General features: G+C 55.5%; 1 protein-coding gene across 1 annotated transcript; it reads left to right on the forward strand.

Moving 5' to 3' along the window:
• Positions 1-407: 407 nt before the first annotated feature.
• FOXO6 (forkhead box O6) lies at positions 408-21,392 on the forward strand. The gene is made up of 2 exons (XM_007952716.1): positions 408-821; positions 20,124-21,392. Exons 1-2 carry the CDS (start codon positions 408-410, stop codon positions 21,390-21,392), a joined length of 1,683 nt encoding a protein of 560 aa, XP_007950907.1.
• Positions 21,393-24,007: the final 2,615 nt, after the last annotated feature.

A 24,007-nucleotide genomic window follows, 5' to 3' on the forward strand; every position in this document is an offset into this window, starting at 1 on the left:
CGCGGGCTCCGGCACGGGCTCGGGCTCCGGGATGGTGCAGTCCGGCCTCGTTCCGGGAGAGCAGGGCCCGCGCGCGGGGCCGGCGCCCGGGGAGTGGCGGCAGCGGCGGTGGCGGTGGTGGCTGCAGGCGCAGGCAGGCGGCAGGTGCTAGAAGCGGGGCTGGGCGAGGTGTGTGCCCTCTGGTCTCTGGGGCCGCTGTCCCCTCACTCCCCTAGTCTTTCTCTGCCTTCTTGCTCCCCAGCGCGTCCAGCCCCCTGCCTCCGCGCTCCGGTCCATGGCGCCCCGCGGTTGAGCCGGCGCCGCCAGGGACCCCTCCCGCGGGCCTCCCCGGGGCGCGCAGATCCCGGAGCTGCCCGCCCACCCTCCGCGGAACCTCCCTCCCCTCCTCGCCGGAGCCCGGCGGGACCATGGCTGCGAAGCTGCGAGCGCATCAGGTGGACGTGGACCCGGACTTCGCGCCGCAGAGCCGGCCGCGCTCGTGTACCTGGCCTCTGCCGCAGCCCGACTTGGCCGGCGACGAGGACGGAGCGCTGGGCGCAGGGGTGGCTGAGGGCGCGGAGGAGTGCGGGCCGGAGCGCCGGGCGACGGCCCCAGCTATGGCCCCAGCGCCGCCGCTGGGCGCAGAGGTCGGACCGCTGCGGAAAGCGAAGAGCTCCCGGCGGAACGCTTGGGGAAACCTGTCCTACGCCGACCTCATCACCAAAGCCATCGAGAGCGCCCCGGACAAGCGGCTCACGCTCTCACAGATCTACGACTGGATGGTCCGTTACGTGCCCTACTTCAAGGATAAAGGCGACAGCAACAGCTCTGCTGGCTGGAAGGTGGGGACGTCTTGCTGGGGAGGGGGAGCTGGGGACACCGGCTGGGGCCTCCAGGAGCCTGCTATGTGCTCCTGGTCGCGGGGCAGGCCGTCGGGAGGGCCTCTGGGGCGCCCCCAGGGGTCACCGAGTGTGTGCCCAGGGCTTGGGGCCGGCCGTCCGATGGGCGGGGGCGTGCAGGGAGCAGCTGTGTGCTTGTGCTGGATGCAGGGTGGGAGGTCTGCTGGGGTAACAAGGGACTGTCACTTTGAGGCGCCCCAGAGGGATTCTGGTCGGGTAACACCCTCACCCCGTCCTTGAGGACATAGCTGAGGAACATCAGGGACCCCCTTACCCCCGCGAGTTTGCTTTGTGTTACTCTTGTTTCACCCTCGCCACCAAGGCACTCTCTTAAAGACTTGGAATAAGGACTTGGGGCCAATGGCTACCCTACCTGAAACTGGAGACCCTGGACCCACAATTCTTCCTGTGGTGACAGGAATTCACTTTAGGGCACTATGCTACTTGGGGTGGGGGAACTCTGACCTGGGAAGCTCTGAGTTCTCCATGGGGCAGCTGCTCCCCCCTTCCTTTTACCTGGATCAGCTTGAGAGTGGTGGTGATGACCCCTGCTGGTCGGAGGGCAGGGTGCTGTGGGCTGGGGATTTGTCTCTGCCCACCCTAGGCTGCCTATCTTCCACTACCCTGGTTTTCTGAGCCGAGATGCTTTTGGGTGTGGGGGAGGGGCTGGGGAGCCCCAGGGAGGCCTCAGTGCCAGCAATGGGAAGGGGGGAGCCATCTTGAGAAAGGGCAGGGGCTTGACTGGATAGTGGCCTCCAGACCCAGCTCCTCCTTTGGCCAGCTTATTGGGGAATGGGTATAATTTGTGCCTTTGGGAGAGAGAAGGTTGAGGGGCGGTTCTTAGGGGGTGAGTTGTTGGAGAAGAGCTGCCAGGGAGTGACTGTCAGGCTCCCTGTGGGGGAAGGGGTCTTTTTGAGGGCGGCATGGCATGTGTGCTGTGGTAGGAGCGGACAGTCAGGGTCAGAGCAAGGAGGTGTGCCAGTGGGCTTGGGGGAGGCTTGTGTACATGGACTGCTCACGATGTGATGCCCTGTGGCTGCAGTGTAGGGGTCATGTGTCTTGACCTGGGACTGCAAGACTCTCAGGCCTTGCACTGGCAGCTTCTCTGTTTTGGTGGCTGGCCACTGTGGGGCTGAGGAGCACTGGCTAGAGAAGCAGACATCAATCTCCTTCCCCATCCCCTCTCTAGTCTGCTTGGGCTCAACCTCTACCAGAACATATTCCTCCCAAGTGTGTCCTGCTCTTGGGCTTTACTTCCACCTCCATCCCTGCTCCCATGCTTTGTCCCACCATCCACCTCTCCCTATAGATATAGCCCTGCTCTCAAGGGTACAAGTCTAGACTCCTCCTCCAGGAAGCCTTCCCTAACCCTTTTTTAGCTAGCTTAGGACTTCCCCTTCTCTGGCCCTCTCTCTCTGCCCACCTTGGGTCTTAAACATTTGTGTCCTGTCTCATTTCCTTGTCCTGCTGCCTCTTTTGGAAGGTAGTGGCAGTGTCATAGCCACCTCTGTGCCCAAAGCACCCAGCATGGAGTGTGGCACCAAGGAGCCACCAATGCATGTCTGGCAAAAAGAGTGACCATGAGGGGCTGCAGAGACAAGAAATGGATGGTTGTGTTTTGTGGATGGTGCTGAGGCAGGGGAGAGTTCTATGGGCCAGGGTAAGTCAGGAGGGCTTCCTGTAGGAGGTGGAGCTCTAGCTGGGGATTGATGGAGAGGGCAAGGGAAGATAGAAGGAGGAGACATGAGGCTGAAAGTGGGGAGATAATCGCAATTCATCAAGTCCTGGGGCCAAGCTCTGTGCCAGGTGACTTCTCGTATCTTTAATGCTCTCAGCAGTCCCTGAGGTGGGTTTTACTGTCCGCATTTACAGAGGAAGGCACTGAGACCCAGAGTGGAGGAGTAAACTGCCCAAGGTCACACCTTCAGTTGATGAGAAAGCTGGACTCCAACCCAGGTGTACCTCTTTCCAGAGCCCAGGCTCTCTTCCTTGAGCTTCTAGATGCCCTATAGAGCTGCAGGAACAGTGTCATGCTGGCAGCTGGGGGCTGGGAGGGGGGACACTAAAGGCTTTTGAACAGAGGTAGATATGAATGCTAGAACATGGCTGGGGATATGCTTGGAGAGACTTCAGTCCCACAAATTCATTTCTCAGACAGAGAGACTGAGGCATGGAAGGGGATGGGACTCTTCTCAGGTCATCAGTGAGCAGCACGCCCTGGATGAAGGACCAGGTCTTCTGTCTGCCCATTGGATGCAGTTTCCACAGCACCATGCTACTGGGGACATGTTGGTCCTCCCTGGTAGGCTCAGCCCTGGGCTGAGGCACTGGAGAGGGAGCCTTAGGCTTGGGTTCCTGACCTAGGTCCTGGCAGAGACCACCCAGGCATTGGAGGGGGCTCTTCAGAGGGGCCTCTGGCCCCATTCTATCTCCTCAGTGGCTGTCCTTCTGCCTCACCCAGAATCTCTGGGAAGCCTCTTTCCTCTTTTATTCCTGGGCCTGGGGTATGCCCAGCCCCCTTTTCCCAGTCAACCCCTCCAGGGAACCTGGTTGGAAGAGCCAGCCCCCAACTCACCTTAGATTGACAGGGGCTATGGTACACCTCAGGTGTCAGGGCTGGGGCCAGGGGCCATTGTGTCTTCTTCCCTGCCCTCCCCCCATTAAGTGTCACACTTGCATCCCTGGGTGTGTGTGTTAGGTAGGGTCTGGGGACCATGAGGAAGGCATTAGACCTGCCTTCTGATATACCAGTGCTCAGCTTGACCCCATGTTTTATAAGCAAGAAAGGCTGGCATGGTGGTGGTGGGGTGGACTTGATGTCCTGGGGAACAGGGATGTCCTCACAGAGGTGATGGCACTTGATGTAGGCCTTCACTGGGGAGGGTAGAATTGGGGAGAAGGTCTTCCAGGGAGTGTTGACTTCACATGCAAAGGCAGGGAGGTAGAAGTGTGCAGGCTGGGTTTGGGGGACAGTTTGGGCATGCCAGGCTGGTGCTGAGGGCTTCCAGGGCTGCCAGGGAGGTGGCATGGGCAAGGTGGAGTGGGCCAGATCAGAAAGGGCTAAGGTGCTTGGCTGTTGCCCTGTGGTTTGATTTGTGATCTGTGATGCCTGGTCGGGTGGTGCTGAAGAGAGGAATTGGAGCAGGCAAGACCCTGGCAGGCACAGGACACCCAAACCAGGGCTGAGATCTAAGGAGGGGCTGGGCTCAGTGCTGGCACCCTGCCAAAGAGACTGATAGTGTTCCCCTGGGGCAGGAGTCTCCAGACCCAGGATGAGGGCTTGGACAGAAAGACGCACCTTCTTCAGTGTTCCAGGAGTTCGGCTATCTGGGTAGGGCCTTTCACTTTCTCTCAGATGCTCCAGCCCAACCATCCCTGGCCCTGGAGTTCTGGGGGAAGCCTTCCAGGCTGTTCTGGGTCCTGGTGCTCTTTCCATTTAGCGCCCCTGGAGTTGTTCTGCCTGCTTTTGTGTTTCCTGGCTGCCATCTCCTTTGGGAGCTCCCAGGCCAGGCCCAGGCGCCTCCCATTCCTGTCTCTAGGCTGGGTGGGGGAGGAGTGCAGTGAATGGGGACTTCCCTTCTCCCTCAGGGGCTGGAGCTGTCCTGTCCCAGATGCTGGCGCAGTCTCCTTAAGGGGTGAGATGGCCTGGTACTGGTGCCACCTCATCTACCCAGAAGGTCCCAGGTGGGGTGGGGGCTGGACAGGAGGAACTGCCCTGAGAGGCCAGGAGGAGTGTCCTGCTACAGCCCCAGCTGGGTGCTGGGTGTTGGTATGAGGGGCTCCCCCTTCCTTCTTAGATCCAGCCAGCACCAGTGGGGCTCCCTCCTCCTTTGTCCTATGGGGATCCCCAGCCCCCGGGACTGGTGTGGGTACAGGAGGAGGCGGTGTGAGCCCAGGGCTGGGGGAGGTGTCCTCACCCCCTTCACTGCACGAGCGGGGGGCTGGCAGCTGCCCGCCTCCTGGGCACGAGCTCATGCCAGCCGCTCCTGGCACAGTTGCTGGCACGCCCGGCAGACTCCCACGGCCACCTGCTCACACCCACCCACGAGCGCTGGCGCGCTGCGGGCCCTTCCGGCTTCGGGGGCCTCCCGGCCCCCCTCCCCCGCCTCCGTGCTCCAGCGCCCCCACCAGTCCTCAGCTCCCTGAGGACCCCGTTGCTCCGCTGGCTGAGAGGCCCTGGCCCTCACCCCCGCAACTTGGGGAGCTCCGGAGGCGGGCCACCGAGAGGCCTCTGGGGTAGCTGCGATGTGGGGGAAAGGAGGGTGGTACTGGGAGGCAGACAGACTGACAGACAGGGTGAGGGCCCCGCCTGCCACCTGGCGCCGCTCCAGCAGGACGATGGTGGGGCAGCGCCGTGCCAGGCGGTAATTGCAGACAGACTAAAGAGATGAGACGGTTATTTTTAACTCGCATTAAGGTAATGAACAGCTCAGGGGGTTTGCGGGTTTGAAAGTTCAGGGGTCCCCCAGCCCCCACTTTCTGCGGGTTGAGGACCCTTCTCTGCAAGTTCTGTGGGCCTCAGCCTTAGGACTGATTAGAGCAGGGAGGGGAGGTTGAGGAGCAGCAGAGGCCTTGCCAGAGGGTGGGGAGGACTGAGAGGCCAGGAAGGAGGCACCCAGTCCCAAGTACCAGTCACTAGCCAGGTGTACATCCCATAAAATCCTCCTTACCATCCTGCAAGGTGAGGATTAGCATCCCTGTTTTCTAGATGGAGAACCTGACTTGACAAAGTGTACCCTGGGGCCACATGCCTAGGAAGTGGCAGATTTGGGAATTGAACCCCCTTCAGAACTTAAATCTCTTTCTGTCATTGAGTGCGGTTGAGGAAGAAAGCTGAATGGCAGGGCTTGTGTCTGGACTTTGAAAGGGTAGGGGGTTTTCCTTGCTGCCCACTTTCCCCTGTCTTCAAGTGGCAGCTGGTGACAGTGATCTCCTGGGATGCCGTGGACTATGGAAGCCTCTCTGAGTCTTGTGGGGGTGGGAAGATGATCATGGACTGTGCCTGTGGATATGACCCTCTGGGATATGGGTGCATTAGCTGTAGCAGGCGGAGCCCCCTCCTCATCTCACAACTCCTGCACCCTGCATTGACTCACCAGCAGCTTGTGGGCTTGCCTCCCAACTTGTGGGTGGGTACCTGAGAAAGAAGAGAGGGTGGGGCTGGACCTACGTACACTTCATTGCCTACCTTTTCACCCCCTAAATCAGCTCTGGTCTCTAGGGGAGGTGAGGAATCATGCAGCCCACCACCCCTTCCTGCTACTCCCCCTAGCTGAATACCTTATCACTTACTCTCAGTGATTAAGAGCTCACAACCTCTGGATAGCCCATTCTATTGTTAAAGAGCAACAGTGGGCAGAGGAGGTTTTAGCCCAGTCCCTTGGGGTCAGAGGGAGCTGTGGAGTCGTGTGTGTGTGTGTGTGTGTGTGTGTGTGTGTGTGTGTGTTTCTCGAAGGGGTAGACAACACCTGTCTGCCTGTCTGGGAACTTGCTCCAATGCATGAGATGGAGCAAAGCTCTCTCCCACTCTGGTCCTCAGTATTGTTTGTACCCAAAGGACCTTTATAGGGTCATTGGACCTTTTGGGGCTGTGACTTGCAAATTGTCTACTTCCAGGAGTCACAAGGGGTTCCTTGGCACAGAGGGCACATGCTATTGAGAGAGAACTTCTCACAGTGGAAGTGTGTGAGTACAGGTGTGGATGGAGTCAAAGTTGGGCCTCCTGCTTGGAGATGCCTGCCCTGCTCCTGGGAGTACCCAGGTGGCAAACACTTCAGGCACAATGAAGGCAGTGTTATGGCAGTCCCAGCTGGTCCCCAGAGCAGACAGATGGGGGTTCAGGGTGTTGGGTGGGCATTAGCTGAGGCTCTGGGGCTGGATAGGGTGCTCAGGGGGACAGCTGGATCTGGAGCTCCCCCCTCCTCCTGGCACCCTGGTTACCATAGAAACCAACTCCTGTTTGGGAGGGTTTGGCTGTTTGCTGCCTCTCCCCACCCCCCAACCCATATGTGGAGGTGGGAGGGGGGCCAGGTGGCATGTGGGGGAGGGGCCTCCCACACCCTCCCCCTAGGGCCTCCCTCTGCAGAGAAACCTTTCTGGTCTGTAAGGGAGGGGCACCTCTTGCAGGAAGGGGAACAAGAATTAATGTCTGGGTGTGAGGCAGTTGGTTAGGCACTTCGCATAAATTCTCTCATTTTGTCCTCCTTGGGTCCTGCTGGAAACATGTTAATAGCCCCATTTTGCAGTTGAAGAAATGGAGGCCCAGAAAGATCTCACTTGGCAGGCTTCATAGCTGGGGCAAGGCAGAGCCTAGATTTCAGAAGCAATTCTGTCTGTTTTTACCACGTTTCACCATCTCCCAAAACCAGTGCTATTTCAGCTCCACACACCAGCCAGCCCTACTGCCCCAAGGCAATCTCCCACTGCAGAATCCCTGAGGCTCCTCAGATCTTCCTTTGAGCTGTTGTTGTTGTTATGTGCCATGGAGTCCGACCGACTCATAGTGATCCCTCCTTGGGTTTCCAAGGTGGTATCATGGAAGTAGACTGCCCAACCTTCCTTCTGAGGAGTGGCTGGTGGGTTTGAACCGCCAGCCTTCTGGTTAACAGTCAAGTGCTTTAGGCACTACGCTGCCAGAGCTTCTTCCTTTGAGCTAGCCACACCCAAACTGCTCTGGATGCCTGGCTCTTCCCCCCTCCCCCACTTTCTCTGCTGCCTCTGGAGCTCAGGCCACCTTTACTGGTGTTCTCCACCCAGAACCACTGCCATTATCACCTGCTCACTCTTGGGGCCTGATCCCTTGGGACATCCCTCAGAATCTAGGTGGTGTTTGGGTGGTTTGAACAAAAAACCCAGGTGATTCTAGAAACCAAAGCTCCTCTCTGAGAATTCCTGCCTTAAATCTTTAGTTGTTCACAAACCTGGCTGACAATCAGAGTCACCGAGGTGGTGGTGTTGTTAGGTTCTGTCAAGTCAGTTTTGACTCACAGCAACCCTGTGTACAACAGAACAAAATACTGCCTGATCGTGGACCATCCTCATAATTATTGCCATGCCTGAGCCCAGCATTGCAGCCACTGTGTCACTCCATCTCGCTGAGGGTCTTCCCCTTTTTCGCTAACCCTCTTCTTCACCCAGAATGATATCCTTCTCCTGACAACACGATCAAAGTGTAGGAGACGAAGTCTGGCTATTCTCTCTTCTGAGGCGCATTCTAGCCATACTTCCTCGAAGACAGATTTGTTCATCTTCTTTTAGATGACACAAGTTTCCAGTCCCCATCTCAGAGCCTCTATTGTTGTTGTTGTTGTTATGTGCCGTCGAGTCAGCCCTGACTCATAGCGACCCCTCCTTGGGTTTCCGAGGCAGTATCACTACGGAAGTAGATTGCCCCATCTTCCTTCCGAGGAGTGGCTGGTGGGTTTGAACCGCCAGCCTCTGGTTAGCAGTCAAGTGCCTTAGCCACTATGCTACCAGAGCTCCCTATATTAGACTCTAAATGGGTGGACTAAGGAATCTATATGTTAGCAGGTATGTCTGGTGGCGACTCAGATTCTGAACCAATGTCTTATATCATGGCTTTTGAGCCTTCTGGTTGTCACTCTCCCTTTTCCTCCTCTCACTGTGGACCAGCTCCTTCTCCCAGCAGGCTGTCCAGTTTGTTCCCACTCTTCTCTGTCTTGCCCCTTTTTGGTCCTCCCAGAGATTTGATCCTCATGAGTCAGTTACAAGGGGCTTAGCCACCACCCTAACTAAACACATGTGCACCTCTCCCTGCAATATTATGAACCCCATTGGACAGGGCATGGATGAAGGCAGTAAAGCCCGCAGCCAGGGCTGATACATTTGCTATCAAGAGCCTTTGACTGCATGAGGGAGGGGGAGTGTCAGAGCAGGCCTCTCTAGAATGGTAAGAAAATGAAAAGACATAGCTCCTGCACTCTGATAGCTCCCATCTGGCGGAGGAGACAAGAGGAGCATGTTTGCTGCCCAGTTCTGTTCCACCAGCAGCCAGTCCTGCGGCCTAAGCATGACCCTCAAGGCCTTGCCCATCCACTCCCAGTCACATCTCTCACCCCTTCTGTCTTCTGACCCTTGCTTTAGCCACACTGAACTATTCCAGCTTGGGATAACACCTGCCATGTGCCACTGCATACATGCTTTTATTTAATCCTCACAGCAACCCCAGGAAGCTGCTACTATTGCTATCCTTATTTTGCTGATGAGGAGATTAGGGAGAAGAAAAATAAAACAGTGGAAATGAAACTACCCAAGGTTGACTTCACCCTCATCCAGTGTTCTGGCCAGGCTATGCCAAGCTGGTGTCTATTACCCAAACTCCCAATCATTCTCTGCCCTTTCTTGGAGCCTGGCCCCACAGCTTCCAGTCTGGGGAACAGCCTGGGGTCACTGGCTTCCTGCCCCTGATGGAGTGTTCTCTGAGGACAGGACCAGCTTGATGTTCCCCTGATCAGCAGGCCTGGGGGCTGATGACAGCTCCTTCTGTTTACTTTAATCCAGGGCTGCAGCCATTGGGCACCTACTGTGTATGGCATGCAGTGCTGCCCATAGAAGAACTGGACTGGCTCCCTGAACTCGAGTGGTCACAGGTCAAGCTGGGGAAATAAGATGAGGACACCCAATTCTGATTCAGGCTGAAAAACTGCTCAGGGTCATGATAGAAGGCCAGATAAAGAGCTTTGGGTGCTTGGAGGTGGGGGAGGGAATTCCAGCAGACCCTCAGGACTCTATAGAGAGCCCCATGAGGTTTGTGCTGGCCAGAGCCCATCAGTAGCTGAGGCTGGAGAAGCAAGCAGGGGCCTGAGAGTCAGAGGCCTTGAATGCCAAGCCCAGGCACTCCAAGCCATGGGGGCTGGGCAGAAAGATCGCTCTAGGTTGGTATGGAGGGTAGACAGGAAGGAAAGAGTGTCTCAGGAGAGAAGATGAGCTCCAGATAGGGTGGAGGTCCAGAGAGTCCCAGATGCCAAGCCTGGCTCCCACCCTTCCTGAGGTGCCATTTAGCACTCTTTGGTGCTTTAAGTATCTTGGAAGTAAATAGTGTAGTTAGGAACTCAAGCCCCGGAGGCAAACTGGGAAGGAGCAAATAGGAGCTCTACCCCTCACTCCTGTGTGGCCTTAGGTACCTAAGCCTCAGTTTCTTCTTCTACAAAATGGGATAATCCTAGGATTTATGCCCAAGATTTCAGGAGAGACATATGTAAAGTCCCCAGGAATGCTTGGCCAACATCATTACTGCTCCTTCAGTGCTCTAGGAAAAGGAACTACCCCATTCAGGGTAGGGGTCCCTGGGCCCTGCCCTCTGAGAGATGCTGAATTGTCTGAGTATGTATGTGCACGTGTGTCCAGAGGTGGGGTGTCCTCCCTCTAATGCTTCCCTCCACCATCACTGAGCTGTCAGACACTCAGCACGTTCAAACTCCCTCCTGCCCTTGATCCAGTACTTCCCAGCCTACCAGAGTCTTCCCTTTCCACCTCTCCCAAAACCTTCCCCATAGCCTTGGGAGGCAAACAGGGTAGTTTTAGGCACCCCATCCCCCACTGTTGATAGATGAAGGAAATGACTTGCTGAAGGTCATACTCGAACCCAGACCTTGAACTCAAGGTCATACTTGCCCCGGACACCAGCTTTTCTTTGCCTCACTAGCAGGCTGTGTGACCTTGGGCAAGGCTCTTGGCTTTCTGGCTCTGAGACCAATCTAGAGATCTGAGTTCTCCTTCCTTCAATACTCTGGGAAGCTGTACCACCTCCTTTTCCCTCTCCCCCTCACCCTGTCCTCAGCTGGCCTCCTCTTGTAACCTGAGCTGGGGCCTTGGGGGAAGGGGCTTGCCCTCTGCCAGAGGCACCTGCCAGCTGAGCAGATGTGTGGGATGGAGGCTCCCAGGGGGTACTGCAGCCTCTTAGCCCGGGCTGGTGGGCTGGGGCAGGCAGTGCACAGCACACCCAGCCCAGGCCGCTGTCTTCTGTCCCCAGAGCTCACCCTGAGCACTTGTTCATTTTTCACCAGACGGTCATGGTACTGCAACAGTGTCCTGCAAGGACCTCTCAATCTCCAGAAGACAGACGGTAGATGAAGCCTGGTGCTTCAGTCTGGGTGGGCTGTCCTGGGCTGCTGGAGCACCTTGGCATGGGGACAGAGGGCCAAGGGCGGCCCCTGGGGGCAAGGCCAGTGTCTGTGCGGGTGGCCATGCCCCTGGGAGAGCAGATGGTTCTCTTGGCACCATGCCCACTCCTTCTTTTCTTTCCCCAGGAGCCAGCCTGCAGGGCTGGGGCACAGCTGCTGGGCCCTCCCCAGAGCCTCCTGGGGCAGGGCCGGATGAGGTCACCACAGCTGCTCCCAGGGCCTGGGGCAGGGGTGTGGGGAGGTGCTGCATCCAGAGGGAGGGAGGGAAGGGGCTCTGACTGAAGGGAGACAGGGAGAGAGAGATCTGAAAGACTGTACACTTAGGGATTTAATTTGATCCTGGAAGAGGAAGGGGCAGTCTGTGGACAGCTCCCTCTAACCTTGGGCCCACTCTAGAGGCTTCTGCTTGGTGTCTCTCTCCCCACCCCACCCCTACAGAGGTATCTCAGGGCAGGAGGATGAGCAAGGGGCAGGGTGAGAATTCACCATCAATTACAATTACGTGACCTTGGCGAGTCAGTTTGTCTCTTGGGGCCACCTCTCATCTGTAAAATGGGGATGATAAGCCAGCTCAGAGGGTGTTACAAAGATTTAATGAGGTGATAATGGTTGATGCCCAACACAGTGCATAGCACATGGTGAGTGTTCAATAAATGGCACTTCTCTCCTCCTGTCTTCACTTTGCTGAATCCTCCTGAGGATCAGGAAGTGCCGAAGAGAAGCAGGGAGGTAGCAGAAGCTGCAGGAGCTGCAGGCGAAACCAGAGAGGAGGAGGTTCAGGCAGGACCCTGGTAGAGAGTGGGCAGGGCCTGGAGCTGGACAGCATCTGCACAGAAATGGCAGGCTTGAAGGGTTCTCGACTGCCGAGAGCCCCACCTTGTGTGTTAACTTACTATGAGCCAAGGATTTCCCTCTGCACAATTCACAGTCAAGTGAGGAAACAAACTTACACAGAATTATACTATAGTGTGCAGTTACATCTTTGGGGTAGCACTGAGGTGGGAGCAATTACATATTTGGGGGAGGGGGACAGAGGGAGCAAGGGAGGTGCTATAGTACTGGTCTTGATGGAGGAGCAGAAGCTTGTTGACCAGAGAGAAGAGGGTAAAGGGAGCAGAATGTGCAAAGGCAACAGAATGTGCAAAGGCATGGAGGCATGAGACATCTAAGGTGGCTGGAACCCCAGAAGGGCTTAAGAAATGGGGGTAGTAAGGGCTGGAGGGCATAAGAGGGCTCTTGAATGTCAGTGTGGAATTGGTCCCAAGCCCACGAATGTTGAGGAACTGTAGACTTTTGGTAAGGCGTGAGCTTAAACTTCTGTTGTTAGTTTGTCTGCTGCTCAGATGGTTGTATGGGTTGTGTCCTCTTGGGAGTCACAGGGAGGGGCCAACAGTTCTTGACCTTACACCTTGCTCTGGGCATCTGGTTCCTGCTGGCCCCTGGATGCCAACTTCTATCCCAGTACTGACCCCAGACCCACTCACCTGCCCTTCTTCTCCCACACTGGAGCCTCTAATGTCGAGGATTTGCCCACATGGCCTCAGGTCCCTGCCTTCCTCTTCTGTCAGGCAGCCTGCCTGGACTAGGCACCCCAGCTTCACCCCAGGCAGCAGAGCAAGTGACCCCTGAGTAAACTGTGGCTTTGAAATAGGCTTGTGCTCCTGGGCCAGGCTGCAGCCCCAGAGTGGGCTGGGGGCTAGGGATGGAAAGGGAGGGGGCTGCTGGAGCTGCTCCTGGGGCTCTGAGATAGGGAGGGAATGCAATTCTTGACCTGTAGGATCTCATCCAGGTCTCATCCCTCCCTGTGGATGTTGGAATTGTTGCCACCTTTTATAGGAGAGGTCCAGGGTCACCTGGATGAAACTGGATTTCAACCCTGCCCTTGACATTTCTTCATGCAGGGCGGGAGGGAAGGAGGGCGGAAGGAAATGGGAATCCTGGAGGAGAGCAGAGCTCTCATTATAGCCCCTCAGGGTGGTCTCTGCTCTGAGTAGGAGATGGATCATTATCCCCATCAGACAGTCAGGGACTACTTCCTGAGGAGAGCTGGGCTGAGCCCTGGACAGTGATGGGAACTAGTCTGGGCTTAGATGGGTCGACCCAAGACCTAAGACTGAACTTGAGAAGGCCCTGGAAGCTCCCAGGTGCTGGGGCACAGAAAAGGCAGCATAAGATTGGGGTAGAGGGCCTCTGGTCCCTGATGAAAGTCAGGACAGTTTGAGATTGAGAACCAAGGCAGAGATGGTCAATGGGGTGGGTGGCAGGGCTCCAACCACAGTGGCATAGTGACAGAAATCCCACTTTGGAATAAATAGCCCTGGGATCCAACCTGGCCTCACCACTTCCCAGCTGTATGGACTTAGGATGGTAATAAAGATTGCAGGGGCCTAGACTAAGTCGAAGGAGCTCTGGTGGTGTAGTGGTTAAGGTGATTACCTATTAACCAAAAGGTTGGTTGTTCAAACCCACCAGCAGCTCCATGGAAGAAAGATGAGGCAGTCTGGTTCCATGACGATTTATGGTCTTGGAGAAATCCAATGGGGGTCGCTGTAAGTTGGAATCGACTTAATAGCATTGAGTGAGTGAGTGAGACTAAGTCTGGCATGTGGTCGGTGATGCCGTTCTCCTGCCTCAGTATTTGAGGCACATGCCAGGGGCGTGTGGAGTCAGCTTGCACTGGCTCACGAGAGCCAGGTGTGCACATTTCTTCCCAGTTCTGCAGTCAGTGACATCACGCAGGCAGCTTGAAATCAGCTACAATGGGCATATCTGTACCACAGAAATCAGCAAGGGCTACCAATTAGGTAGTTCTTTTATCCCTTAGAAAGCTGATTGTTAAACATTTACCAGTGAATGGGCCCCAGAAAGGTTAATCCCCTCCTCTCAGCCCAAGATCACAGGGTAAGAAGGTGGCACAGTGTGGGAGCCCTTGTCCCTGAATCCAATCTGAGGACGTGGTCAAAGCAGGGTACAAAATGGGAGGTGGGGCAACAGTGGACATTAGCGGAGCCAAGCGATGTAGAACACCAAGACCACGGTCCTTCCTGGGTCTGCGGAGATTGGCCATAATCACAGCACTAGGCAGCCCTCTGTAGGCAGGAGCCAGGGAGTGGGGAAACCCCTCTTCTTTTTACCCCCGCCCCATCCAGAGATCTGGCTGGAGAAGTAAGATTGGATGAGTTGAACTGTCAGAGAATGAAGCTGTGTTGGGAGGAGAAATGAGGTTGTACTGGAAGATAAACGAGGTTGTACTGTCAGGGAATGAGGTGGTACTTGGAGGAAAGGTGAGGCTGCATTATTAGATAAATGAGGTGGTACTGTCAGAGGATGAAGTGTACTTGTAGGAGAGACGACATCCTGCTGGATCAGTCAGGTTGCACCATCAGAGAACATAGCCATACCACAGAGGAAGGAGAGTCTCCGACTCAGAGGATAAATGAGGGTGTCCTGCTGGATAAATGAGGGGGCCGTCAGGTGAATGGAGAGCTGTTAGCAAATGAGGTTGTACTTGCTGGATAAATGGGACCAGTATGCCGGATAAATGGGGTTGTGCTGTCAGATGAATGCATTACTGCTCGTGGGCGAAGGGTGTCCTGGGAATAGATGAGGGTGTCCTACTGGATAGATGAGGTGCCGCCACCAAATGGATCAAACCCTGTCCACCAGGGAGGCACCATCAGCAAGGATTAAGTTTTTCTGTCCCCAGTAGAGCTCCTGGTGTGTCTTCTAGCCCAGGCTGTGAGAGGCCTTGGCCACATCCAAACCAGCTTGGGTGGACACAGCCCTGGGTTAGCCCATCTTTCTGGGGAGCAGGAGGGAGCAGGATCGGGGGCTGGTTGGGCAGCTGCACTGTTCACCCTATGAGAACTTCTTTACTTACATTGAAGCTCTTACTCCTCTCTGCAGTTCCCTCTGTGGATCATGTTGTTCCTGACTTTCTCTACCTTTCTTCCTGTATCTCATTTGTCCTCTGTTCCTGCCTCTCAGCCCAGTATGGAGAAGCCCCTATTATGTGCCAGCCACTCCACCCAAACCAAACGGAAAACAAAACTCACTGCCATTGAGTTGATTCCGATTCATAGTGACCCCCACTGAGTTTCCAAGGCAATAAATCTTTATGGAAGTAGATTACCAGATCTTCCTTCCATGGAATGGCTAGTGGTTTTGAACCTCCAACCTTCTGGTTAGCAATTAGATGCTTTAGGTGCTGCACCACCAGAGCTCCAGCCACTCTACCCAGTCTCATTTAATTCTCCCTTTACTCTTTTTCCTTTCTTCCTTCCTCTCCCTCTCCCTTTGTTTTCTCTTCTTTCACTTATTCTTTCATTTAAACATTCATTCGATAAGCACATTTTATTAAGTATGGCTGCTAACTGAAAGGTTGGAGGTTTGAGTACATCCAGAGGCACCCTGGAAGAAAGACCTGGCTGGCTACTTCAGAAAATTCAGCCATTGAAAACCCTATGGGGCACAGTTCTACTCTGACACACATGGGGTCACCAGGAGCAGGAATCAGCTTAATGGCAAGAGGTGTTTTTCTTTCAAGTACCAAACACATGGTATAGTAAACAAAACACAACCACCCGTCTTCATGAAACTTACATTCTAATGTAACGGTAGCCAGACCATAAACAATACACCTAGAAGATAAGAAAATTGTATTTTAGTTTAGAAATGATCATTGCTTTAGAGCAGGCTAAAGGGGCCAAGAAATGCCAGGGAAGAGGAGCCATTTTAAAAAGTGGTCAGGATGGGCCTCTCTGCAAAAGGTGAAGAGAGATGAGAGCTGTGTGTGGGTGTCTGGGGACCAGTGTTTCCCCCTGAGGCAAAGGCACTGAGGTGGGGCCATGCCTGGCAGGTTTGAAGGCCAGCAAGGAATGAAGGGATTGGGGCACAGTGTTAGGAGAGGAGTCAGGTCACAGAGAGTCTTGTGGGCAAGACCTCTGTCCTTTACTCGCAGTGAGATGGGAGGTGGGGTGAGCACTGGAGGGATGAGGGCAGGACTGGCTGTGATCCAAGGTATTTTAAAGAACCCCTCTGGCTACTGTGTGGAGGACTGTTGGGAATCAAAAGTGGGAACAGGGAGGCAATTGAGGAAATGGAGGTTCAAAGCATCTTGCCTCAGAGTCACACAGCTCATTGCTGTTGGGGTCAGACTGGAATCCAGATCTAATGCCAGAGCCCATGCACTGTGCCCTGTGGCAGCCTCTTTTCCCTGGTGGCTGAGGTGCCAGGGGGTTGGCCACCCTGGCTCAGGTTCTGAGGGAATGTGGGTACAGGATGTAACCCAGGGCCCCTCACCTCTGCCCACAAAACTGGGAGGTCCTTTCTCCCCTGGGAGCCAGCACCAGCCCTGGATATACTGTGGGGAAGTATGATGCCCCAAAAGCCCAGCCCAGCTCTAGGCACAAGGGAGCCCGGGCATGCTGGGGCCATGGCTGTAGTGACAGGTTGCTAAGCAACCCTGAGAGGGAGGGAACCCTGGTTACTGCTGCCTGGCAGAGGCAGCTCCCTCTTCTGCCTTCCTCACCTCCTCCATGGCCTCTGGCCTCCCAAGAGGCCTTTCAGGCAAGCCAGAGTTAGGATCAGCATTTGCCACTGGATCTTGGCCTGGAGCTCTGATTGGTACCAGGTGGCTGGGCCCTGAGGAGCCAAACTAAGCTGCAGGGCCTGCCTTCCCTCATGGGGCACAGCCTTGGTGCACACCTGGTGCAAAGCTTGGCTCAGGAGTCAGAGGCTTGGCTCCTCACCAGCTCTGACCCACTGACCAGAGTGACACTAGGCAAGACACTACCCCTCTAGGCCTCAACTTCCCCCTCTATGCCCGCAGGATCCCTTCCCTGAGGACCTCCATTTCTGTGAGAGGTGTGAGGGAGGGTGCTGAAAGGGCGTGGCTCTTCTGGCCTGTTTTACCTAATCAAGGTTTGAATTCGAATTCGAGTCCATTTACCAAGAGTTCCACTATTAGGGGGGAAAAAAAAAGAATACAAAGATTAAAAAAAAAACAAAAAAAAACCCTCTTTGTGGTGGGTGATTGCAAGAATTTTCATGTCCCTATAGTACAACTGGTCATCCCCATTCATTTCCTGCCTGTGAACTGAGGCCTGGCACGGGAGAGGGGCTTTCCCCAGGTCAGGCTTGGTGGACTGGAGGAGCACCGGGCATCCCTGCTCTGCCACCAGGTCCTGGGAGACTTCAGGAAAAGTCCTCATGTGTCAGACCAGCCATAGTTTCAGGCTGAGGCAGAGCTTCCAGGGCAGAGGACAGAGGGGCTTCATAGTCTGGGAGCACGTGTTCTAGGTGATAATCAAAACTTTTTATATTGAGAAAATTTAGATGTACTATGAAATACAGTACAAAACTTCCTTGAATTTTAAATGAAAGCACAAGATTAAGAAATTTCGACTTTGCAACAACTGTTCGTGTGACCATACCCCTACCTTTCCCATCCTGTCAGCCTTTAGGGACAGTTTACATGGAAAGTTTAAGAAACTCTGGAGTACTGGCTTCCTCAGATTCTTTGGAAATTCTTTGACTTATTTGCCCTTCCCTTGGCAGAATGTGATGTCCTTCAGATTCAGAATAAGATCATCCTGAAATCGATACCTGGGTCTGCCACTTTATAAGCTTTGTGTCTTTGGCAACTTTCTTAGCCTCTCTGAGCACCACTTGCCTCCTCTTGATGTGGGGATCACAATCCCTGCCTTGTAAGGGATTTGATGTAATGATCACATGAGATAAAGTAATTAGTGCATCCAGGAGTGTATAGACAGATACTGAGTAAGTGCTGGTACCTGGTGATGCCCTCCCTTCTTCTTCCCAGCACTTGAAAGTGGCTGGCACATGGTGACATTGATAAAGAGGAGTTGCCTGAGCTCTAGCTGGGAAGTGGAGAGGTGGGAGGTAGAGCCTCCAGTAAGACAGACAGTCTCATGAGGGAGGAGAACTTGTGAGGTCTCCAAGGCCTGGAACACAGGTGTGGGGGAGGGGCTGGGGAGCCAGGTGCTGGGGCAGGAGTGGGGATGGGGGGACCTACTTGAGGGAGTACCACTCCTTTGGGATCCAGCTCCCCTCTACTCTGATTCCCAGGAGAAGCCATGCAGGGCAATGTTGGGAGGGACCTTGGAGCCCCAGGTGTTGCCTCTTAAGACCAGAAAGTGCCAGAAACAGGGAGCTTGGGACCCTTAAGAGTTAGGTCAGTACCTGGAGCTGGGCATGAGGAACTAAAGGTACTCTGGGCAACAGGACAGACCTGCTCTTCCTGGAGACTGGTGGGAGGGTGGTAGGAAGGAGAGGCTGCCCAGAGCAGTGGTTACAACTATGGCTCATTGGATTAAGGAGTGAAGAGCAGGTCCAGGAGTGATACCTGGCACTGCTACCCAGCTGTGGGACTGCAGACAACTTAATCACCCCCTGGGCCTTTGTTCCCTGATAAATGAGATGGGGTAATGCCAGCTTCACAAGAGTTGTCAGTGCCCAGCAGTTCTACCAAGTACATGATATGAGCTAGGCGGAGACAGTTCTATTAGGTGAGCTAAGTGAGGGGATGTAACCAATGTCCATGAGTACCTGGTATGTTCAGCAAACACTTCCACATATGTGATGTTTCATTTCATGATCTGCCAACCTTATGAGGCTTTCCTGAATGTATCTCCATTTTTTTTCAGAGTAGTTCACTGAGCCTCAAAGAGATTGAGTAAAGAGCCCATGGTCACATAGCTAGGCAGCTGAAGAGTCAGGTGTCTTGCCCAACCCTTCTGATTTCAAAGCCCATGTTGTTTCACAGCAGTGCCTAAGCTGGAAGGTGAGGCCTCCAGGTCCCTGTGGGATCCAGGTACTGGAAGATGTGAACTCCCCTGTCTGCCTCTGCCCTAAGGGCAAGCCTGAACAAGTGGGGAATGACAGGGGAGCTCTGGAGACTGGTACAGCTGAAACTGAGAAGATGATCTGGCAGAGAAAGCGGCAAAGGTGAAACCGGGGAGGTGCTGAGATGCAGCAGAAACTTCACTTCTCTGAGCCTTGGTTTTCTTGTCTGTAAATGGAGATTATGCCACCTACTTTGTGGGGATTTTGTGAAGGTCCCACTAGCTAAAGGAAAGGGCTTTGAGGGCTGAGCTACTCTAACAGGTGGGACAGAAGGGGAAGGCAGACTTCAGCTCACTAGGCAGGATGGAGAACTGGGCTGGCCTGAAGGCAGGTGCTGCCTGGAGATGACATCTGAGGTCTTACTGGCCAATGGATGTCTTTTGAGAGGCTTAGTGAGATCAAGGCCTCTGTGGGGTCCACAGGAGCTCCAAAGGTTTGGAGGTAATCCCTGAAATGTCTCAGCCCTATACCCACCTTGGGAGGACCTCCAGCCTATCTTGCTTTGCCTGGCCAGGCCCTCCCAGCAAAGGGTTAACAGTCTTCTCTACCTGCAGTTGCATTTTAAAGACACAAAATTAAAGCAGGTAATTTATTCTCCCCACACACGAAAGAGCAATTAGTTCTAAACAGGGCTTAATCAGTCACCGCGAGATTGATTTCTGGAGCCCTGGGTTTTCGGGCTCCTGGCGCCATGCCAGGCTGGGGAGGGAGGAGGGCGGACAAATGAGCTGCGCGCGGCGGCCAGCAGCGGCAAGAGCCCTTACATAATCTGCTGGGGGGCTCTGGCAGCCTGGCCAGCCCAGGCAGGGCTTGGCGGAGGAGGGGAGAGGGCGGTCCCCACTCCTTTACTGTAGGTCCAGGCAGGCCTAAAGTAGTCCTGAGTTTCGCCTGGCCGCAAGGGACTGGCTGGGCCCCACGCTACAGCCCTACCCTCTTGGAAGTGTGTGAGTGTGTGTGTGTGTTTGTGTGTGTCGGGGCAGGGGTTGAAATTCTGGGGTTAGAAGATGGGTATTCTGGGTCTGTCCATTGGAGTACTTACACTTGCTCCCTTTGTTTCTTTCTCTGCCCAACCCCTTTGCCCCATTCTTATTGCCTCCCTGACCCCCATCTGGCTTTGCTCCATTCTCTAATCCTCTCATTTCTTTTCTCCATTTTCTCTTCCTCCCTTTTTCATCGCTACTCCCTCTTTCCTTCCCATTTTCCACTTCCCCACACCTATCCTTGTCTCTGGCCACAGAACTCCATTCGGCACAACCTGTCGCTCCACACCCGTTTCATCCGCGTGCAGAATGAGGGCACAGGCAAGAGCTCTTGGTGGATGCTGAACCCCGAAGGCGGCAAGACTGGCAAGACCCCGCGGCGCAGAGCTGTGTCCATGGACAACGGAGCCAAGTTCCTGCGCATCAAGGGCAAGGCGAGCAAGAAGAAGCAGCTGCAGGCACCAGAGCGGAGCCCCGACGACAGCCCTCCAGGTGCACCAGCCCCTGGGCCGGTGCCTGCTGCGGCCAAGTGGGCTGCCAGTCCGGCCTCGCACGCCAGCGATGACTACGAGGCGTGGACCGACTTTCGCGGCGGCGGGCGACCCCTGCTAGGGGAGGCAGCCGAGTTGGAGGAGGACGAGGCCCTGGAGGCCCTGGCGCCGTCGTCGCCGCTCATGTACCCAAGCCCGGCGAGCGCACTGTCGCCGGCGCTGGGTGCACGTTGTCCCGGGGAGCTGCCCCGTCTGGGCGAGCTAGGAGGCCCGCTGGGTCTGCACGGCGGAGGCGCAGGACTGCCGGAAGCCCTGCTGGACGGCGCGCAGGACGCGTACGGGCCGCGGGCCCGCGCCGGGGCGCCTGCCTACTTCAGCGGCTGCAAGAGCACAGCCTACGGCGGCGGCGGGGGCTTTGGGCCACCGGCGCTGGGCGCGTTGCGCCGCCTGCCCATGCAGACCATCCAGGAAAACAAGCAGGCCAGCTTCGCGCCGGCCACGGCGCCCTTCCGCCCCGGGGCGTTACCCGCGCTGCCGCCGCCACCACCACCCGCGCCGAGGCCCGGCCCGGTGCTGGGCGCTCCGGGGGAGCTGGCGCTGGCAGGCGCGGTGGCCGCCTACCCTGGCAAGGGGGCGGCCCCGTACGCGCCGCCGGCGTCCTCGCGCAGTGCCTTAGCCCACCCTATCAGCCTTATGACGCTGCCCGGCGAGGCGGGCGCCGCGGGCCTGGCACCGCCAGGCCACGCGGCTATCTTCGGGGGCCCGCCCGGCGGCCTCCTGCTGGACGCGCTGCCTGGGCCGTACGCGGCGTCTGCTGCCGCCACCGGGCCGCTGAGTGCTGCACCTGACCGCTTCCCGGCCGACTTGGACCTGGACATGTTCAGCGGGAGCCTTGAGTGCGACGTTGAGTCCATCATCCTCAACGACTTCATGGACAGCGACGAAATGGACTTCAACTTTGACTCGGCCCTGCCCCCGCCCCCGCCGGGGCTGGCCGGGGCTCCGCCCCCCAACCAGAGCTGGGTGCCCGGCTGAGGGCGTCTCCCCCTGCGCTTCGGGTGCTCCCACCCTGCCCCCACGGGGTCTCTGTCTTCCCATTCTGATTCCCGGGCTCCTATCCCTGATTTCAGCCCCACAGGGGGAGCCAGAAGGCAGCCCCAGCCCTGTTACAGATGTCCCCCAGAAGTTGACCGCTGAGGGAAGTGGTAGGACGGGGCTGGGGCACCCCACCATTTTGGCCGAAACTCCTGAACCTGGGCAGGATGCCTGGGAGAGGGGGCTGCACTTGGCTGGGTAGGAGTGGGGAGGGGCGATGTGGCCCCCTGCTGTGGACGCTAGTGGAGGAAGGCAACCAGGAGGCAGGGCAGGGCAGGGGTGTCTCCGAATCTTCGGTTTCATTGCTGGGCCCTCGCTGCGACGCACTGCCCACCCCAAACACCGATCTGATTCCCAACTAACACTCTTTCCCACTGGTCTTAGCCTCACCCACCCCAAACCGGCAACCCCCTCCAGAGAACATATCAACTTGGCCCTTCTTCAGCCCTAAACCGCCTTAGGTCCCCACCCTATAGTTCGGCCCCTCCCGCATTGGCAGGCCCTAGGTCTTCCCCTCCCTCGTCAGGGTCCATCTCGCTCTCTTCCTCCTACTTCCCCCAACCCCAGTACTGGTCTCAGCTTCTCCAGCGAGCCTCAGTTCCAGATCCACCCCGCAACCCGACACCCCTTCCTCTGCGCCACTCCAGGCCCCTCACTCCCCTATTTATGTGTCCGGTCGGGGCGGGCGGTGGGCGCGGCGTCCCTGGCGCGTATCGTAGGCAGTGTACCGTGGCCGTGCCGTCAGCGTGTGCGTGTGCGTGTGTGCCGTGTCGAGGCCGTGTAGAGTGCATTGTACAGCATATTTTCATGAATAAAATTGTTTTAAATATTTCCCGCGCCTGGGGCTAGAAAAGGGGGGGCTGCGGAGGAGGAGAATTGGCATGTATCGCGGGGGGAGGGTATACCTGCGTCTGAACCCTGCGGTGGCTTTGTGTCTGGATACTGGTCGACTTCTCTGGTGCCTGCCTGCTCAGCACACATTGATGGAAGCGCCTACTGAGTTCTGGATGCTGGAGAGCGTCCTGCGGAGCTCTGCACACTGTCTGTGAACAGGCATGTGGGAAGTCTTCTGCCTGTGGAAATTCTTTCCGAATCAGCCTCAGAGATTGGGAGAAGGGGTACAGATCCTTATTGAGAACCTGCTAGTACCAGGTCCTGTATTTGGTATGATTTGTATCCCCATGGTATGGGTGAGGAAGAGTGACAGAGAGGGGAAAAGACTTGGAAAGGCAGGGTAGGATGGTGGAAAGAAATATCTTTTAAAAAAAGGTGCAGACTTAGGTTTAGTCTGTTCCCTGCAATGTACTAGCTGTGTGACCATAGAGAAATTATCAGCTTCCATAGCGTGTCCTGGTTTGGACAGTGGTATAACGGCACCCATCTGTGGGTTTCTTGGGAGGAGTAAGGATATCACGTTTGGTTAAGTAGCAGGTCAGTGAGAGAGTAGAACAGCTGTTGGTGCAAACATCTCGATGATTGTGACGATGGTGCAGGACCAGACAGTGTTTAGTTCTGTTGTACATAGGGTCACAATGAGTCAGAAATGACTCAACCACCTAACAGCAACAATACTGCAACAGTATTTAGCATAGATCCTGCCATAGTCATTCTCTCATTCATTCAAAGAACATTTCCTCAACACCTGCTACATACCAGGTCTTATACCAAGTATTGGGAGAGAGCAACATAGATACAATCCCTGCCCTGAAGGAACTTATTCAAGGGGGACACAGTTGAGTAAACTAGGTATTATAGATCAAAGCTGATGAATGAAGGAAAGCAGGAGGATGCTGTGGGAATGAATGGCAGGGCAGCACCCATCATGGAGGTAGAGAATGTGCCTTGGAGGGGTGCTGTTTCAGGTGATCCTGGAAGGATGAGCCAGCATTGGGGAGGGGAGGGATTCAGCAGAGGGACTAGCACATTCAAAGGCCTGGAGTCAAGACATCATGTGGGGTCAAGAACCCAAAGCAATAAAGTACAGCTGAAGCTCAGAGATTGAAGGATTACTTATAGCAGAGAGGCAGAAGGCCCAAAGTGGAACAGGGAGACTGGTGAGACAGGGAGTGCAGTGGCCAGGCCAGAGGTGCTGGTGGTAGCCGAACCACAGAGTGCCAGGGAAGGGGAAGGAAAGCAGTGGGGCTGGAGGGAGAAGGATGAGTTCATATATACTTTGAATGTAGAATCACTGGGACTTGGTTGGGGGTTGAACAAGGGAGACCAGGAAGAAGCAAGAGTCAAGTGATGACCAGTTTCTCACTTGGGCACCTGGGCAGACAGGCCATTCCCTGAGATGGGAAACATCAAGGCAGGTGGCACTCCAGCTTCTGACAAGCTGACTTGACTTGAGTTACATGCTATGGAAATCTCTTGGGATGTGGGGGTGTTGAGGGGATATCATATACATGTCATATTCATACTGTGTGAATGGTATTCCCTGGCATTGGACAGGATGGCAGCCTGGAGATATCCAGCTGAATAGTGGATCGAAAGCCCAGGAAGGCATCTGGGCTGGAGAGGGAGATCAGAAAATTAGCACAGATGTTGTTACAGAG

Source organism: Orycteropus afer, unplaced genomic scaffold, assembly GCF_000298275.1.
Source record: "Orycteropus afer afer isolate SDZICR_OR568_19922 unplaced genomic scaffold, OryAfe1.0 scaffold00355, whole genome shotgun sequence".
NCBI classification, from domain to species: domain Eukaryota; kingdom Metazoa; phylum Chordata; class Mammalia; order Tubulidentata; family Orycteropodidae; genus Orycteropus; species Orycteropus afer.

What these genes read in the sequence shown, in the direction of transcription:
- FOXO6 (XM_007952716.1), top strand. Translation starts at nt 408, where the DNA reads ATGGCTGCGAAGCTGCGAGCGCATCAGGTGGACGTGGACCCGGACTTC. An exon ending in ACAGCTCTGCTGGCTGGAAG is followed by an intron (nt 822 to 20,123) that starts GTGGGGACGTCT and finishes CTCTGGCCACAG; the next exon opens with AACTCCATTCGGCACAACCT.